General features: G+C 44.7%; 1 protein-coding gene across 1 annotated transcript; it reads left to right on the top strand.

Moving 5' to 3' along the window:
- Positions 1-10,630: 10,630 nt before the first annotated feature.
- LOC124689739 (serpin-Z2A-like) lies at positions 10,631-12,167 on the top strand. Its single transcript, XM_047223219.1, has 2 exons — positions 10,631-11,020; positions 11,364-12,167. Exons 1-2 carry the CDS (start codon positions 10,631-10,633, stop codon positions 12,165-12,167), a joined length of 1,194 nt encoding a protein of 397 aa, XP_047079175.1.
- Positions 12,168-18,670: the final 6,503 nt, after the last annotated feature.

The raw sequence follows: 18,670 nt of genomic DNA, 5'->3' as shown, positions 1-18,670 counted from the left end.
GGCGTCTCTGGAAGGTTTTCCGTATCGTGGCTCTCGGTACTGGGGGTTTCGCGACGGAGGCTTTAAGTAGGCGGAAGGGCAACGCGGGGGGCCACACGAGGTCCCAAGGGGGTAGGGCCGCGCGGCCAGGGCCTGGGCCGCGCCGCCCTGTCCCCTGGCTGCCTCGTGGCCCCACTTCGTTATGTCTTCGGTCTTCTGGAAGCTTCGTGCAAAAATAGGACCACTGGGCGAAAGTTTCGTCCAATGAGAATATTTCCTTACTAGGATTTCGAAACCAAAAACAGCGAAAAACAAGATCGGCTCTTCGGCATCTTGTTAATAGGTTAGTTCCGGAAAATGCATAAATATGACATATAATGTGCATAAAACATGTAGGTATCATCAATAAAGTAGCATGGAACATAAGAAATTATCGATACGTTGGAGACGTATCAGCATCCCCAAGCTTAGTTCCGCTCGTCCCGAGCAGGTAAAACGATAACAAAGATAATTTCTGAAGTGACATGCCATCATAATCTTGATCATACTATTTGTAAACATATGTAATGAATGCAGCGATCAAAACAATGGTAATGACATGAGTAAACAAGTGAATCATATGACAAAGACTTTTCATGAATAGTACTTTCAAGACAAGCATCAATAAGTCTTGCATAAGAGTTAACTCATAAAGCAATAAATCAAAATAAAGGTGTTGAAGCAACACAAAGGAAGATGAAGTTTCAGCAGTTGCTTTCAACTTATAACATGTATATCTCATGGATATTGTCAACATAAAGTAATATAACAAGTGCAATATGCAAGTATGTAGGAATCAATGCACAGTTCACACAAGTGTTTGCTTCTTAAGGTGAAGGGAGATAGGTAAACTGACTCAACAATAAAAGTAAAAGAATGGTCCTTCAAAGAGGAAAGCATCGATTGCTTGTATTTGTGCTAGAGCTTTTATTTTGAAAACATGAAACAATTTTGTCAACGGTAGTAATAAAGCATATGAGTTATGTAAATTATATCTTACAAGTTGCAAGCCTCATGCATAGTATACTAATAGTGTCCGCACCTCGTCCTACTTAGCTTGGACTACCGGATCTTTGCATGCCATGTTTCAACCAAGTGTCACACAGGGGTACCTCCATGCCGCCTTGTACAAAGGTCTAAGGAGAAAGCTCGCATTTCGGATTTCTCGCTTTTGATTATTCTCAACTTAGACATCCATACCGGGACAACATGGACAACAGATAATGGACTCCTCTTAAATGCACAAGCATGTAGCAATAATTATTATTCTCATATGAGATTGAGGATATATGTCCAAAACTGAAACTTCAACCATGGTTCATGGCTTTAGTTAGCGGCCCAATGTTCTTCTTTAACAATTTTGCATGCTCCAACCACTAAAATGATAGACCTTCAGACAAGACGGACATGCATAGCAACTCACATGATATTCAACAATAGTTGATGGCGTTCCCAGAAGCATGGTTATCGCACAACAAGCAACTTAATAAAAGATAAAGTGCATAAGTACATATTCAGTACTACGATAGTTTTTAAGGCTATTTTGTCCCATGAGCTATATATTGCAAAGGTGAATGATGGAATTTTAAAGGTAGCACTCAAGTAATTTACTTTGGAATGGCGGAGAAATACCATGTAGTAGGTAGGTATGGTGGACACAAATGGCATAGTAGTTGGCTCAAGGATTTTGGATGCATGAGAAGTATTCCCTCTCGATACAAGGTTTAGGCTAGCAAGGTTATTTGAAGCAAACTCAAGGATGAACCGGTGCAGAAAAACTCACATAAAAGACATATTGTAAACATTATAAGACTCTACACCGTCTTCCTTGTTGTTCAAAACTCAATACTAGATATTATCTAGACCTTAGAGAGACCAAATATGCAAATCAAATTTTAGCAAGCTCTATGTATTTCTTCATTAATGGGTGCAAAGCATATGATGCAAGAGCTTAAACATGAGCACAATAATTGCCAAGTATCACATTATCCAAGACATTTTAGAATTACTACATGTAGCATTTTTCAATTCCAACCATATAACAATTTAACGAAGAAGAAACTTCGCCTTGAACATTATGAGTAAAGCCTAAGGACACATGTGTCCATATGCAACAGCGGAGCGTGTCTCTCTCCCACAAAGTGAATGCTAGGATCCATTTTATTCAAACACAAACAAAAACAAAAACAAATCGACGCTCCAAGTAAAGAACACAAGATGTGATTGAATAAAAATATAGTTTCAGGAGAGGAACCTGATGATGTTGTCGATGAAGAAGGGGATGCCTTGGGCATCCCCAAGCTTAGACGCTTGAGTCTTCTTAAAATATGCAGGGGTGAACCACGGGGGCATCCCCAAGCTTAGAGTTTTCACTCCTCTTGATCATAGTATATCATTCTCCTCTCTTGACCCTTGAAAACTTCCTTCACACCAAACTTCAAGCAAACTCATTAGAGGGTTAGTGCACAATTAATAATTCATACATTCAGAGGTGACACAATCATTATTTACACTTCTGGACATTGCATAAAGCTACTGGACATTAGTGGATCAAAGAAATAAATCCAACATAGCAAAAGAGGCAATGCGAAATAAAAGGCAGAATCTGTCAAAAACAGAACAGTCCGTAAAGACGAATTTAAAGCTGGCACCAGACTTGCTCAAATGGAAAAACTCAAAACTAATGAAAGTTGCGTACATATCTGAGGATCACGCTCGTAAATTGGCAGATTTTTTCGAATTTTCTACAGAGGCCTGTGCCCAGATTCGTGACAGACAGCAATGCTGTTTCTGCGTAGCGATCCCAAATATAACATCAACTTTGACATAGAAACTTTACTTTGCACATAAACATGATAAGGAGAGGTTGCTATAGTAGTAAACAACTTCCAAGACTCAACAAAACAAAAAATTGCTGTAGTAAAAACATGGGTTGTCTCCCATAAGCGCTTTTCTTTAACGCCTTTCAGCTAGGCGCAGAAAGTGCAAATCAAGTAACATCAAGAGATGAAGCATCAACATCATAACTTGTTCTAATAATAGAATCAAAAGGCAACTTCATTCTCTTTCTAGGGAAGTGTTCCATACCTTTCTTGAGAGGAAATTGATATTTAATATTACCTTCCCTCATATCAATAACAGCACCAACAGTTCGAAGAAAAGGTCTTCCCAACATAATGGGACAAGATGCATTGCATTTGATATCCAAGACAACAAAATCAACGGGGACAAGGTTATTGTTAACCGTAATGTGCACATTATCAATCCTCCCAAAAGGTTTCTTTTTAACATTATCGGCAAGATTAACATCCAAATAACAATTCTTCAATGGTGGCAAGTCAAGCATATCATAAATCTTTTTAGGCATAACAGAAATACTTGCACCAAGATCACATAAAGCATTACATTCAAAGTCATTGAATTTCATTTTAATGATGGGCTCCCAACCATCTTCTAACTTTCTAGGAATAGAAGTTCAAGTTTTAGTTTTTCTTCTCTAACTTTTATGAGAGCATTTGTAATATGTTTTGTAAAGGCTAAATTTATAGCACTAGCATTAGGACTTTTAGCAAGTTTTGTAAGAACTTTATAACTTCAGAGATGTGGCAATCATCAAAATCTAAATCATTATGAGCTACAGCAATGGGATCATTGTTCCCAAGGTTGGAAAAAATTTCAGCAGTTTTATCACAAGCAGTTTCAGCAGTTTTAGCAATTTCGAGGCGAGTTTTGTTCGCTTTGCACTAGGAGTAGAAACATTGCCAACACCAATTATTTTACCATTGATAGTAGGAGGTGCAGCAACATGTGAAGAATTAGCATTACTAGTGGTGGTAATAGTCCAAACTTTAGCTACATTATTCTCTTTAGCTAGTTTTTCATTTTCTTCTCTATCCCACCTAGCACGCAATTCAGCCATTAATCTTATATTCTCATTAATTCTAACTTGGATGGCATTTGCTGTAGTAGTAATCTTATTATCAATATCATCAGGTTTAGCAGCCATTTTATTAATTAAAGAAGATTGTGATGCAGACATGTATGAGATTCGGGTTTTCAGCATTTGAAATTTTAGTTTGTAGACCAGAAATCTCCCTATTCAAGTTTTCAAGTTGATTTCCTATATTTTTCAACAAGGTAGATTGTTCATTCATAGTTTTAGTAAACAATTGATTTTGCTCATATTGTGATTGCATAAAGGTTTTAGTGGATCTTTCAATTTCTAGCATCCTTTCCTCATATCTACCATAAGTATTACCATAATCATTACCACTAGCAGGAGGATATGGCCTATAGTTATTACCAGAGTTGTTCCTATAAGCATTGTTGTTGAAATTATTGTTTTTAATGAAATTTACATCAACATTTTCTTCTTGAGCAACCAATGAAGCTAAAGGAACATTATTTGGATCTACATTAGATCTACCATTCACAAGCATAGACATAATCACATCAATCTTATCACTCAAGGAAGAGGTTTCTTCAACAGAATTTACCTTCTTACCTTGTGGAGCTCTTTCCGTGTGCCATTCAGAGTAATTTATCATCATATCATCAAGAAGTTTTGTAGCCGCCCCCAATGTGATGGACATAAAGGTACCTCCAGCAGCTGAATCCAATAAATTCCGCGAAGAAAAATTTAGTCCTGCATAGAAGGTTTGGATGATCATCCAAGTAGTCGATCCATGGGTTGGGCAATTCTTTACCAAAGTTTTCATTCTCTCCCATGCTTGAGCAACATGTTCAGTATCTAATTGCTTAAAATTCATTATGCTACTTCTCAAAGATATAATTTTAGCGGGAGGATAATATCTACCAATAAAAGCATCCTTGCATTTAGTCCATGAATCAATACTATTCTTAGGCAAAGATAGCAACCAATCTTTAGCTCTTCCTCTTAATGAGAAAGGAAACACTTTCAATTTAATAATATCACCATCTACATCTTTATACTTTTGCATTTCACAAAGTTCAACAAAATTATTGAGATGGGCAGCGACATCATCGGAACTAACACCAGAAAATTGATCTCTCATAACCAAATTCGAGTAAAGCGAGGTTTAATTTCAAAGAATTCTGCTGTAGTAGCAGGTGGAGCAATAGGTGTGCATAGGAAATCATTATTATTTGCATTTGTGAAGTCACACAACTTAGTATTTTCAGGAGTATTCATTTTAGCAGCAGTAAATAAAACAAACTAGATAAAGTAAATGCAAGTAACTAATTTTTTTGTGTTTTTGATATAGAGAGCAAGACAGTAAATAAAGTAAAACTAGCAACTAATTTTTTTGTGTTTTGTTTAGGTGCAGCAAACAAAGTAGTAAATAAAATAAAGCAAGACAAAAACAAAGTAAAGAGATTGAGAAGTGGAGACTCCCCTTGCAGCGTGTCTTGATCTCCCCGACAACGGCGCCGGAAAACAGGCTTGATGCGCGTAAATGTACACGTCCGTTGGGAACCCCAAGAGGAAGGTATGATGCGCCCAGTGGCAAGTTTTCCCTCAGAAAGAAACCAAGGTTTAATCGAACCAGGAGGAGCCAAGAAGCACGTTGAAGGTTGATGGTGGCGAAATGTGATGCGGCGCAACAACGGGGATTCCGGCGCCAACGTGGAATCTGCACAACAAAACCAAAGTACTTTGCCCCAACGAAACAGTGAGGTTGTCAATCTCACCGGCTTGCTGTAACAAAGGATTAAACGTATCGAGTGGAAGATGTTTGCAAAGAAAATAGTAAAACACAATTGCAGTAGATTGTATGCTATGAAAAGAATAGGACCGGGGTCCACAATTCACTAGAGGTGTCTCTCCCATAAGATAAAAGCATGTTGGGTGAACAAATTACAGTCGGGCAATTGACAAATAGAGAAAGGCATAACAATGCATATACATGATATGATAAATATAGTGAGATTTAATTGGGCATTACGACAAAGTACATAGACCGCCATCCAACTGCATCTATGCCTAAAAAGTCCACCTTCAGGTTATCGTCCGAACCCCATTCGGTATTAAGTTGCTAAGCAACGGACAATTGCATTAAGTATGGTGCGTAATGTAATCGACAACTACATCCTTAGACATAGAATCAATGTTTTATCCCTAGTGGCAACAGCACATCCACAACCTTAGAACTTTACGTCACCTGTCCCAGATTCAATGGAGGCATGAACCCACTATCGAGCATAAATACTCCCTCTTGGAGTTAAGAGTACAAACTTGGCCAGAGCCTCTACTAATAACGGAGAGCATGCAAGATCATAAACAACACATAAACAATAGATTGATAATCACCATAATCATAGTACTCTCTATCCATCGGATCCCGACAAACACAACATATAGTATTACAGATAGATGATCTTGATCATGTTAGGCAGCTCACAAGATCCAACAATGAAGCACAACAAGGAGAAGACGACCATCTAGCTACTGCTATGGACCCATGGTCCAGGGGTGAACTACTCACTCATCACTCCGGAGGCGATCATGGCGATGAAGAGTCCTCCGGGAGATGAATCCCCTCTCCGGCAGGGTGCCGGAGGCGATCTCCTGAATCCCCTGAGATGGGATTCGCGGCGGCGGCGTCTCTGGAAGGTTTTCCGTATCGTGGCTCTCGGTACTGGGGGTTTCGCGACGGAGGCTTTAAGTAGGCGGAAGGGCAACGCGGGGGGCCACACGAGGTGCCCAGGGGGTAGGGCCGCGCGGCCAGGGCCTGGGCCGCGCCGCCCTGTCCCCTGGCTGCCTCGTGGCCCCACTTCGTTATCTCTTCGGTCTTCTGGAAGCTTCGTGCAAAAATAGGACCCTGGCGAAAGTTTCGTCCAATTCCGAGAATATTTCCTTACTAGGATTTCTGAAACCAAAAACAGCGAGAAAACAGACAATCGGCTCTTCGGCATCTTGTTAATAGGTTAGTTCCAGAAAATGCATAAATATGACATATAATGTGCATAAAACATGTAGGTATCATCAATAAAGTAGCATGGAACATAAGAAATTATCGATACGTTGGAGACGTATCATAGCTTTGTTGGAATTTGGGAGAGAATGACTTGAGCATCTTTGTGGTGTTCTTGCCATTGCATTTGGTGCATAGGTTTGAGTTCTCCACGGTGATTCGTGGAAGTGAAAGCAAAAAGGTCGTTACTCTTGGGTTCTTGGAACCCTAGACGGATTTGAGGTCTTTGTGGCAATTTCTTGGGAGCTTCCAATTAAGTTGTGGATGCGTGCCCCAACCTTTGTGTAAGGCCCGGTTTCCGCCTCGAAGGAAATCCCTTAGTGGAACCGTGACCTAGTCCTTTGTGGCGAGGATCACCGGAGAATAAGGTGAGGCGCCTTCGTGACGTTCGGTGTGTGGTGTGAGTACCACATCTTGGGGTGAGGCCTTTGTGGCGTTGGTGTGCATCGAGCAACCACACCTCAAGGTGAGGCCTCTTCTGACATTCGGGAGCACTAAGCCACCGCACCTCTCCAACGGAGATTAGCACTCGCAAGAGTGTGAACTTCGGGATATCATCGTCTCCCGCGTGCCTCGGTTATCTCTATACACGAGCTCTTTACTTATGCACTTTACTTTGTGATAGCCATCGTGCTTGAAGTTATATATCTTGCTATCACCTAGTTGCTTATATTGCTTAGCATAAGTTGTTGGTGCACATAGGTGAACCATAGTGTATAGGCTTTGGGCTTGACAAAGTAAACGCTAGTTTTATTCCGCATTTGTTAAGACCATCTCGTAAAAGTTTTAAACCGCCTATTCACCCCCCTCTAGGCGACATCCGTGTCCTTTCACCTTCTCCTCCTCCTCCTCCTCCTTCGGCGACCTCATCCTCATCCTCCGGCGACCCCATCCTCTCCCCACCTCCGGTGACCCCCTTCGATCGGCCTCCTCCTCCTTCTCCTCCTCCACCCACCTACCCACCACCTCCGGCTGGCCTCCTCGACCTCCTCCTCCACCCACCCCACCCACTCACCTCCGGCGACCTCCGGCAAATTTTTAAAAAAATCCAGCGAAATTCCGGTAGCCCTAGATCTAGATCTTGCCGCCATTTTTTTAAATTCAAAAAAAATCCATGGCGCACCACCGCTACGTGGGCCACAGAAAGTTTTCTGTGGCACATGCCTGGTGCGTCACAGAAATGTCACTTTCTGTGGCGCATGGATCCGTGCGCCACAGAATTCATATTTTTGTGGCGTGGTAATAGTGGCGCACCCTCCGTGCGCCACAAAATTTCAAAACGGTGCGCCACTGATGAGCCTATTCCTACTAGTGATCTTAACTACATCTATGTTCTTGTAGATTTTTTTTTTGAAAAAATCTATGTTTTTGTAGATGGTGGTAATGAGGATACACAATGGAGGCTCATGGGTATATATGGAGAGTCAGCTAGTATAGATAGATTTTAAAAAAATAGAAAAGATTTTGTGATTTGCACAGACAGATTGTTATTACAGCCAGTAATTAATTGGGGATTGGAATTAAATGCTCTATACCACCGAGAAGGAAAGGAGGAAACCATAGACCAATCTAGTATATGCTACATCAGGAATGTGGTGGTGATAGACCCTAAAACCGTGGCAAATGAGATCTTGGACTCATGTCTGTAGTATCGATATATATCGATATATACTAGTAAACACTATGGTGAAACAATTTTTACAATTCGAAGAAATAGTTCTAGAGATTTTTTATTATTTTGAATATTTAATCCCGAAGAAAACCGACCAAAACTCTCTTGTCAAACATGCCACATGCACATTATAAGAAGAGAGAAGTGAAATTATTTTTTGTGAAAGATAATACTCCGTACTATTTTGTAATGTTTATGCAGTGCAAAAGCTTATGACACGTTATATTTGTTTTTATTTAGAAATTGACACGTAGTCTTTTTTTTTTGAGGGGTAAACCAGGCCGTCTATTAATCAATAACAAGTGGGATACACATGCCCTCAGGCGGGGCATTCAGCCACATACGGCGGCCCGACACATCACACAAAGCACTACTAGCTAACTTATGAGCCTCATTATTCGACTTCCTACTCTCAAACTTAAACTCAAGAAATTCAAAAAATTGCCGAGCTTCAATGATCTCGGTGATAATATGGGAGTAAACCCCCCTAGTACCCTGCTCCAGGTTTTGCACCACCATCTTGCAGTCCGATGCAACCCGCACCCTGGATGCATAGATGTCCCTTGCGAGATCGCATGCCTCCCTACAAGAAAGTGCCTCCAAAGTCTCAGCTTCTGTAACTCCAGTGTATATGAGTGCCGAGGCTCCCAAGAAAACACCGTCGCTACTCCTTGCGATCGCCGCTACTGCACCCCTTCTCAGGTTCTTCCCAACAGCCGCATCAACATTGATTTTCACCATCCCCGCCGGTGGCGGGATCCACCTCGGTGCGATCATCGCCGTCGCGGCCGCAGGCTGTTGCACCGTTTTCTTGCTCAGCTCCAGGTCTTTCAGATAGTTCTGCACAAAATGATGGACAGATAAAGGACTCTGAAAGATCTGTTCATGGATCGCCTTCCTCCTGGCGTGCCAAATCGCCCACAGAGTAACAAAGACAGTGATTTGTTCATCCTGCGGTAATGTTTCCATCATATGGGCTAGCCACTTCCGAGCACACCCCTCCTCTGTCTGCTGCATATGCTCTGTAATATGATCATCTACCAGAGCCCAAACACACCTGCTCATCGTACAGTTCATGAGAGCATGCCTCCAGGAATCCCCCGCGCCGCAGAACACGCATTGATCTGAAGTAGCCATAGACCTCTGATGTCGCAGCTCATTAGTCGGCAATGATTGTTTCGCCAACCTCCACAAGAACACTCGGACTTTGGTGGGGACCTCCGTCCGCCATAGCTTACACCAATCCTTCCTCTCTCTAGTTTGGTCTGACCCCGATGATCTGCTATCCAACCAACCCTCTCTCCTATCTCTCGTTTCTATGAGCATGCGATATGCCGACCGAACTGAGAAAATGCCGCGCCGGTCATAGTGCCATGCCCAGAAGTCGTCACATCTTCTAGTCGATAGAGGAATCTCTAGGATCACCTCCACATCCATCGGCAAGAGGTATTGCCGCAGTTTCTCCTCCCGCCACGAGCTGTTAGTCGGATTGATAAATTCCGACACCCTTGCTGGCGGATTCGCCGCCAAGCAAACCAGCGGACGCAGCATACCATTGCGTGGCAACCAGTTGTCATTCCACGGATCCGTTGCTTCCCCCGTCCCAATTCGCTTTACAAGACCTTGCTTCAGAGTTGCTACACCTGCATGTATGGCCCGCCATACCTGTGACGGCGACGATCCCAAATCTGCAGTCAGAAGCTCTTTAGAAGGGAAGTATCGCGCGCAGGACTCTAGCACTTAACGAATCTGGATTCTGGAGCCCTGGTGGAAATAATGGAGTGGCCTGGTGGGCCTCGAGCCCTGGCTGCGTTCGGTGAAGCCAATTGCAAATGGCCCAATTATGAGGTTAATCATAAATAGATAGATGACCTATGCATCCCGAGAAATCAGCAAACTCTCGCACAAGAACAAGATGGTATCCCTGCATGCTCTTGGCTTCCGCCGCCTTCCGAAACTATGGCAAAAGACCTCGACGGAAGCCATGTCAGAGAGCGCCAGGTCCGGCCTGCAGGCGTTCGCTCTAGCCCTTAATAAGCGCCTCGCAGACGACGCTGCCAGAAGCAACCGTAACCTCATCTTCTCGCCGGTGTCCGTCTACGCGGCGCTATCACTGGTGACCGCCGGCGCCCGCGAGCGCACCCTCTCGGAGCTGCTCGGCGTCCTCGGCGCGGTGTCGCGGGACGACCTCGCCGGGTCTGTCCGTGTGCTGTCGGAGCAGGCCCTGGCCGACCAGTCACAGACGGGCGGGCCGCGCGTCAGCTTCGCGTGCGCCTTGTGGCACGACAGGACGACGCCTCTCAAGCCGGCCTACATCGACGCCGCCGCCAAGTCGTACAAGGCGCAGACGTGCTCCGTAGACTTCCACAAGAAGGTTAGCGTCCATCTTTCCTTTGCGTTATTTGATCGATCTATGATTATATATACTCCCTCCGTCCCGATATGTTAGGCCTACGCGTATCTTAGGTTATCAATTTGACCAACCTAATACACATTCTATAGAACATAAAAATCATACCATTGGAAAGAATGAGATGTGAGCTTTCTAATGATATATGTGTTTTGTAATATATAACTTGTATTATGTTGGTCAAATTAAAAACCTAAAGACATGTGTAGACTCAATACACCGAGACGAAGGTAGTAGTTAGGTACACAAATCGATGCCAAATTTTGATTAACATGTGCGCGCAAATATACGTGGTGTTGTGATGCAGCCAGGGGAAGCAGGGAAGCGAATGAACGCATGGGTGAGGGCATCCACCAACAACCTTATCACTGAAATCATAGATCCGAGCCAACTATGCCCCCAGACCGACCTCGTGCTCGCCAACGCCATCTACTTCAAGGGCAAGTGGAGCCAGCCTTTCGACGAGGAGTATACCGAGGACGGCAAGTTCCACCGCCTCGACGGCAGCACCGTCGAGGTGCCCTTCATGCAAGATGATTCGCGGCAGCGCATTGCCTGCCACCGCGGGTTCAAGGTGCTCCAGCTCAACTACGAGGAAGGTCCGCAGCCGCGGGCGCGCTACTCGATGTGCGTCTTCCTCCCCAACACGCGAAAGGGGTTGCCGCGGCTGAGCGAGATGATCGCGACCGACCCTGACTTTGTAAGGAAGCACCTGCCAACGGGGACCGTCGAGGTCGGCGAGTTCCGTCTACCCAAGTTCAAGCTCAATTTCTCCACCGGCATGAACGACGTTCTCCCGGACCTGGGAATCAAGGAGGCCTTTCAGGAGGGGAAGGCCGACTTCTATGACATGCTGGCGGAGGAGGACCGCCCCGGCAGGGGGCTCACGCTCCAGGAAGTACTCCACAAGGCTATCATCGAGGTGAATGAGGAAGGCACTGAGGCGGCCGCTGTTACCGCTTGCCGGATGCAGAAGGTTACTTGTCGGGTCGACAAACTGCCAAAACGTGTGGACTTCGTCGCTGATCATCCATTTGCATTCTTTGTGATCGAGGAGGTGTCTAGTGCAATCTTATTTGCAGGGCACGTCCTTGACCCCTCAAGAGAGTGACAACACATCCAGGGTACTGAACTGATCCACGACCAAGCCTGAATGCTTATTGGTAGGACTTTGATGAAGCGCGGTGGGCTGTGCAAAAGCAAACCTCGTCATTTTATGTTGCTTCTTCTATTGGTCTCTTCTAACCCTCGTTCAACCGGCCGGCCAGTCACAGAGTCTCCAAAGTTCACCGGTGCCTTGCTTAGCACAAACAAATTAATTGTCGTTTCCAAAAAAACAAATTAATTGTCTCCATGCTATAGCGTATTCTTTCCTCAGTTCAGGATCAATCTCCTGTTGATTCATTGTGACACAGATACAAGCTAATTTAGCACCTGAGTTTAACACTCGTGTTAATCCTTTCAAGCATTACTCTCGTAAGATTAATGTAGCGGCACTTTTTTTTTTGGAAATAAGTGGATACCCATGGGGGGTACATACCCATGGGCTAGGGCGGCCGTCCGATCAGCACGCAGAGTATTGGATGGTTGTAAATGCCTCCATCTGGACATTTGCGCCATGCATATCACCGCATGGTGCGAGCACTGGTAGAAAAATGGCTTTTGGTCGCGGTTGGCAACTGCCATTAGTCGCGGTTGCGCAACCACGACCAATTAGGCGCGACTAAAGGCCCCCCCTTTAGTCGCGGTTCCTTACGAACCGCGACTAAAGGCCCGTCCACGTGGGCGGCAGGCGAGCGCTAGGGCGGAGGACCTTTAGTCGCGGTTCTTCGGCCAACCGCGACTAAAGGCCTCCGCAGGGTTTAGGGTTTAGCTCCCTCCCCCTAAATCTGGTTTCTTTTTAATTTGTATTGTTTTATTTCTTTTGGGTTTTAATTTTGAAGGAGTTTCACATATTCTACCGTACTACATACATGCATATGAATGTACAATTTCAAACAAATTTGAAATTAGAACCAAAAAGAATTCAAGAGGAATATACAATATATATTCGATATCGGATGACCATATACAATTTTGAACAAGTTTCCATACATATTTAGTGTATATAAAGTTCTACGTCCTCTACATAGTGTTCTCCTCTAGGATCGATGACTTCCCTGGCGAACCATCCAGCTAGTTCCTCTTGAAGTGGTCGGAAGCGAGCTTCTGGAGTAAGCGTCGTCCGGAGGTTATTCCTCCTGATGTTGTTCTCAGACGGCTGCCGCTCAGTGGTGTATCTCCGGATCCTCTCACAAACATAGTATCCACATTGATTGGTCCCCGGTGGCTGAATATCCCCGGTCGCAGCCTTTGCCCTTTTAAAACGTAGCTCTTTTTTGAATTCACCGACCTTTTGATTTACGAACCGTCTCCAAACCCTACGAGGCAAGGAAAATTAAATGAACAAGAGAGTTATTAATTAGTTACTTGATATTAGGAAATGATGAACGAAATAGGCCGATCGATATAGAGCGCAAACGAATGAAAGTAGTTACTTTTGCATCATTTTTCTCATGTCGGCCCAAAGCTTCGGATCCATATTCAGAGAGTCGTGGACGAGAACTGTGGAGTTCTGAATTTGAATTACTAGCAGAATCCAGTGGAACCTGCGGACACGATACATGCACAGTCATGCATAACTCATCGATTAGCCACATACCATGCATGGAGTAAACAAAAGAGAATGTGTTCAAGACAGAAACACTCACCCAAAATGGTAAGGAAATAGAATATCACTTTTGAGTTCCTGTTTTGTAAGAAACCGCCACAGGTCATCCTCCACGTCTTTGGGGTGGTGTTCTAACACATATGAATTAACGATTTGTGGGTCAATGAACCCAACATCATGGGTGCGCCTTATTTGCATTTCCCGCTTCTTCATTCTGCATAATAGCGTACACAACAAGATAGTTAGGACAATATATATATTTATAGTGCAGGCAATGAACGAGATGGGGTAGAAATTAATAAATCACTTACAGAACATAGCAGCTGATGATAGATTTGTCGAGCTCGCGCAGATTGAACAGCTGGAACAATTCACTCCGATGAATTGTTATATAGTAATGTTTGAAGTGATGCTCAGGTCTAACTTCCGCATAAATATATTCTCTGGCGTTTTTAAGTTTTATGTAACCCTTGTACCAATTTAGCAGACCTTTCATTTGTCGAGGTAGATCCTCTTCCTGCACAGGCTCGACGAGAGGACCATCCTTCACATATGTAAATACTACGTCCTTCATTGCCACATCATCAAGGCCTAACGCTGCACGAAGAGTCAGACCTAAGTCTGCCGCTTGTTCTTTGGCTCTCTCTACAGTCAATCCCTGTGCTGCCGCAGCTGCTATGACATCAGGGGCATCGTCCGGACCTGCGGCTTTCACTATGAGCGGGGCGATCGACTGTTTACTTTGTTCCCCGAGCTGGGCAACTTGTTTCCCCCGACCGCGAGTGCTTGACTACGAAGTTCACGTTCATAGTCGTCAGGCAGATTCTTCGCGGCCTGGGACGGTGTGTTCAAAAATGACTTAGCCCAGCTCTTTTCCTTCTCAGAAAATACATGTTTGGGCTCGGGCTCTCTTTTCTTCTTGCAGTCCGCCTGCCATTTCTCATGCTGAGCAGCCACGACCGCTGCATTTTCTCCACACTAAGTTCCCAAGGCCTCGGGGTGAGAGGCTTTAGTGATGGCTCTGGTATCTTTGTGGTTGCAGGTACATAAGGCTCCGGGTTAATAACCCAAGACTGCCTCTGCTTCTTCGCCGGAGGTGGACTGGGGGCTGGCGTCTGATCACCCGCTGGACGAGGACTGGGGGGCGGCGTCTGCTTACCCGCCGGAGGTGAATTGGGGGGCGGCGTCGGCTGACGTGAAGGAGGTGTAGGTGAACCACCACCACCGCCGCCGCCGCCACCACCACCGGAGGGGGGTGGACTTGTTCGCCTTGGCGCCTCGCCTGGAAACTTGATAAACTTCTTTTGCCATAGAATGAACTGGCGCTTGACATCTCCAAGTCTTCTCGCCCCTTCAGGTGTAGCAATGTCAATGTCCAGGTCCTCAAACCCTTGGACTATGTCCTCCACCGTGACACGAGCATAGCCATCTGCAATGGGGTTGTTGTGGTGGAGTGCTCCAGGTTTACATGGTAAAGCACTGGTGATGGCTACCTTCATGGACATGTTCCCGATAGGATAATACAGATGACATTCTTTCATCTCCTTTATATCGTCCACGGGGTAGCGAGGAGGCTCCGGTGCAGTAATTTCGACCACCAGAGGCTCCGGTGCAGTAATTTCGATCGTCGGTGCACCAGCCGGTGGGGCCTCCGTGGAAGCCACGCTACTTCTTCTCTGCTCCTGGCTTCCGAGATCCATTGGATGATCTTCATGCTGCGCCCGAGCTGCATCTCTTTCGGCTACTAGTACACTCACGGTTTTCTTCATCACATCCATTTCCGATGCCAACCGCGCCACAACATCTGCATCCCGATCCATCTTTCTCTTACGGCTTCTGTAACCGTACGGGTCATCGTTCTGGGGGAACCCTATTTTCCACGGAATGTGCCCCATGCCTCGTACACGTCCTCCGTGTTCAGGATTCCCGAGGGCTTTCGTCAGCGCGTCGTTCTCTCTGTTGAACTTGATCTTCCCCTCTTGAGCATCCCTCATTGCCTCAATAAGCTTTTCGGTGGGTTTAATTATTTTGCCCCGGTAAACACACTCTCCTGTCTCCGGGTTCAGCGATCCCCCATGCCCGTACCACCAGCTTTTGGCCCTTGGGTCCCATCCCTCCGTACCTGGACGGATTCCTCGCGCCCTCAGCTCGTTCTCCATCTTCTCCCACCTAGGCTCCCAAAGGCGATACCCTCCTGGCCCCATAATATGATTGTACTCCTTCTTAGCCGCATTTTCCTTATTTTTTTCGATAGTTCAAGGAACTGCTCCGATTTCTTTTGCTTCACAAATTCTGGCCAATCATGTTTCAGTTTCTCATATTGTCCTTTGAAATCCGGAGTCTTGTTCTGGTTGACATAGTCATGGGCTAGATTTTGCTTGAATTTCCGGAATGCACTGGCCATCTTTCCAAGAGCGAACTGTTTGAGTAGCTTCCTCCTCTTCTTGTTTTCCGCAATCTTGTTACCCTCCTCATCCAATTTGTGGTATTCCGGAGGTAGGACGACATGTTGCAGAAGCTTTTGCAAGCAATCTTTTTTTGTTCTCTTGTCGACAAAAGTGAAACCAAGACGTGCCTTCTTTGGCTCATTCCACTCCTCGGACGGTGATCGAGACGTTGTCTCTAACAACGGCTCCGCATTGGTTGATAAACTTGGTGGCGTTCTTCTCGGGCTCCAGCGGCTTGCCGGTTGCACTGTCGATAACCTCGATGGTATATATTTCTCCTTGTTTCAGCGTCTTGGTTGCGCCACGCTTTGACGACGTACTCGATTGTTTCGATGATCCGGCCGAGGGCTAAAATAAAAAGAGAGTCGCGCGCATTAGTACACACATATTTATTCAAATCAGTTAGTTTGTATCACCAGAGGCTCAATGTATATATATACCTCGGCGCCGGAGGTGGTTGCTACTTCCAATTGAAGATCGTCGTTTATCGACGTTTCTTCGGCATCATCTTGCTGACGGCGCCCTTCATCTTCACCGTCAAGGTTCGGATAAGAAGAGATATCATCTTCTTCTTGTCCGGTCGGCACATATGGAATATCGCCGTTTATGATGCCGAACATATGGTCTTCAGCGTCCAGATCATAGTTGTCCAGAATCGGGTCAGCTCTATCGTCCGCCATATGTCAGTCCTGAAAACATATAGTAAAAACAAATTAATTGTGTATATGCATTATCACATCTCTTCTACATATAAAGAGAGAGACCGGTGGCGGTGACCGAGAGGGCGGTGGCGAAAGGGGAACGCAGTGACCGCGCGCGTGACCGAGAGAACGGTGGCGGTGACCGAGAGGGCGGTGGCGGTGCCGAGGACACATAACCCTCGCCGCCCCCTCTCGATCCCAAAATAAAATAATTCTCTCTACATCTAAATTTTGTTAAGTTAAAATTTTGTTAAGTCTAAATTTTGTGAAGTAAAATTTTTCTTAAGTCAAAAATTTGTTAAGTAAATTTTTTGTTAAGTTAAATTTTTGTTATGTCAAAATTTTGTTAAGTCAAGATTTTGTTAATTAAGTATACAAAATTTTGTTAGTATACAAAATTTTAGTTACAAAATTACTATTTAGAACTATTATATTTTTAATTAGAGTTAATTTAAGTTTAATTAAGTTACTTAAAACTATTTTTCATTTAAAGTTACAATTTTTAAGTTAAATAAAAATTTGAAGTTACAAATTACATAAAACTATTTTTCATTTAAGTTACAATTTGTAAGTTACAAATTTGATGTTTTAATTTTTAAGTTAAAAAAATCAAAAAAAAAGAGAGAGGAAGCGCCGGCCAGGGCGCTCCTCTCTCTGTAACGTCGCGCGCAGGAGGTCGATCTGGCCGGCGGCGGCGCGCGGCGCGGTGGCCGGCGACAGCGTCAGGCGCGGCGGCGACGGCGTCGAGCGAGGGCGGCGCAGCGCGGTCGGGCGAGGCGACGGGGCGGCGCGCGCGTGGCGTCGGCGCGAGGCGCGCTGCAGGCAGAGGCGGCCGGGCGACGTACGTAGGCGCGCGCGGCGGCGATGATGTAGGGCGGCGGAGAGCGGCGAACGACGACGGCGAGGGCGAGCGCGGCGGCGACGACGGCGAGGGCGAGCGCGGCGGCGACGACGGCGACGGTGCATAGAGAGATCGACACGGCGGAGAAAGGAAGAAGTGAACCGCCAGGGCGCGCGCGCGAATTTATAGCGGCGACCGGGGACACCAACCGCGACTAAAGGGGTACCTTTAGTCGCGGTTGGCTACCCCAACCGCGACCAAAGGTCATTTTTCGCCGGGTTTTAATTTCCCGCGGAAAAATAAGTTTTAGTCGCGGTTGGCGAGGCCAACCGCGACTAAAGGTATTTTTCAAATTTCTTTTCTTTTTCAAAATGTTAAAAATACAAATAATATATCAAAAAAATAAAGAAAAATAAAACTAGTTCATTTAAAAATCTTAAAAATACAAATAATATATCAAAAAATAAAGAAAAATAAAACTAGTTCATTTAAAAATCTTAAAAATACAAATAATATATCAAAAAATAAAGAAAAATAAAACTAGTTCATTTAAAAATCTTAAAAATACAAATAATATATCAAAAAATTCAGAAAAATAAAACTAATTCATTTAAAAATCTTAAAAATACAAATAATATATCAAAAAATTCAGAAAAATAAATCTAATTCATTTAAAAATCTTAAAAATACAAATAATATATCAAAAAATTCAGAAAAATAAAACTAATTCATTTAAAAATCTTTCCGCCTCTGTCTTTCCGCCGGCCCCCTCTTCCCGCCTCTGTCTTTCCGCCGGCCCCTCTTCCCGCCTCTGTCTTTCCGTCGGCCCCCTCTTCCCGCCTCTTTCTTCCCGGCTGCACCCACCAGCCGAGACTAAAGATTAGATGACCAGCTCTGGATTCCTCTTCTTCCCGC

This window comes from Lolium rigidum, chromosome 2, assembly GCF_022539505.1.
Source record: "Lolium rigidum isolate FL_2022 chromosome 2, APGP_CSIRO_Lrig_0.1, whole genome shotgun sequence".
In the NCBI taxonomy this organism is placed as follows: Eukaryota; Viridiplantae; Streptophyta; class Magnoliopsida; order Poales; family Poaceae; genus Lolium; species Lolium rigidum.
Note: the sequence above shows the minus strand (reverse complement) of the source record. Positions and strands in the feature narration are given on the sequence as shown.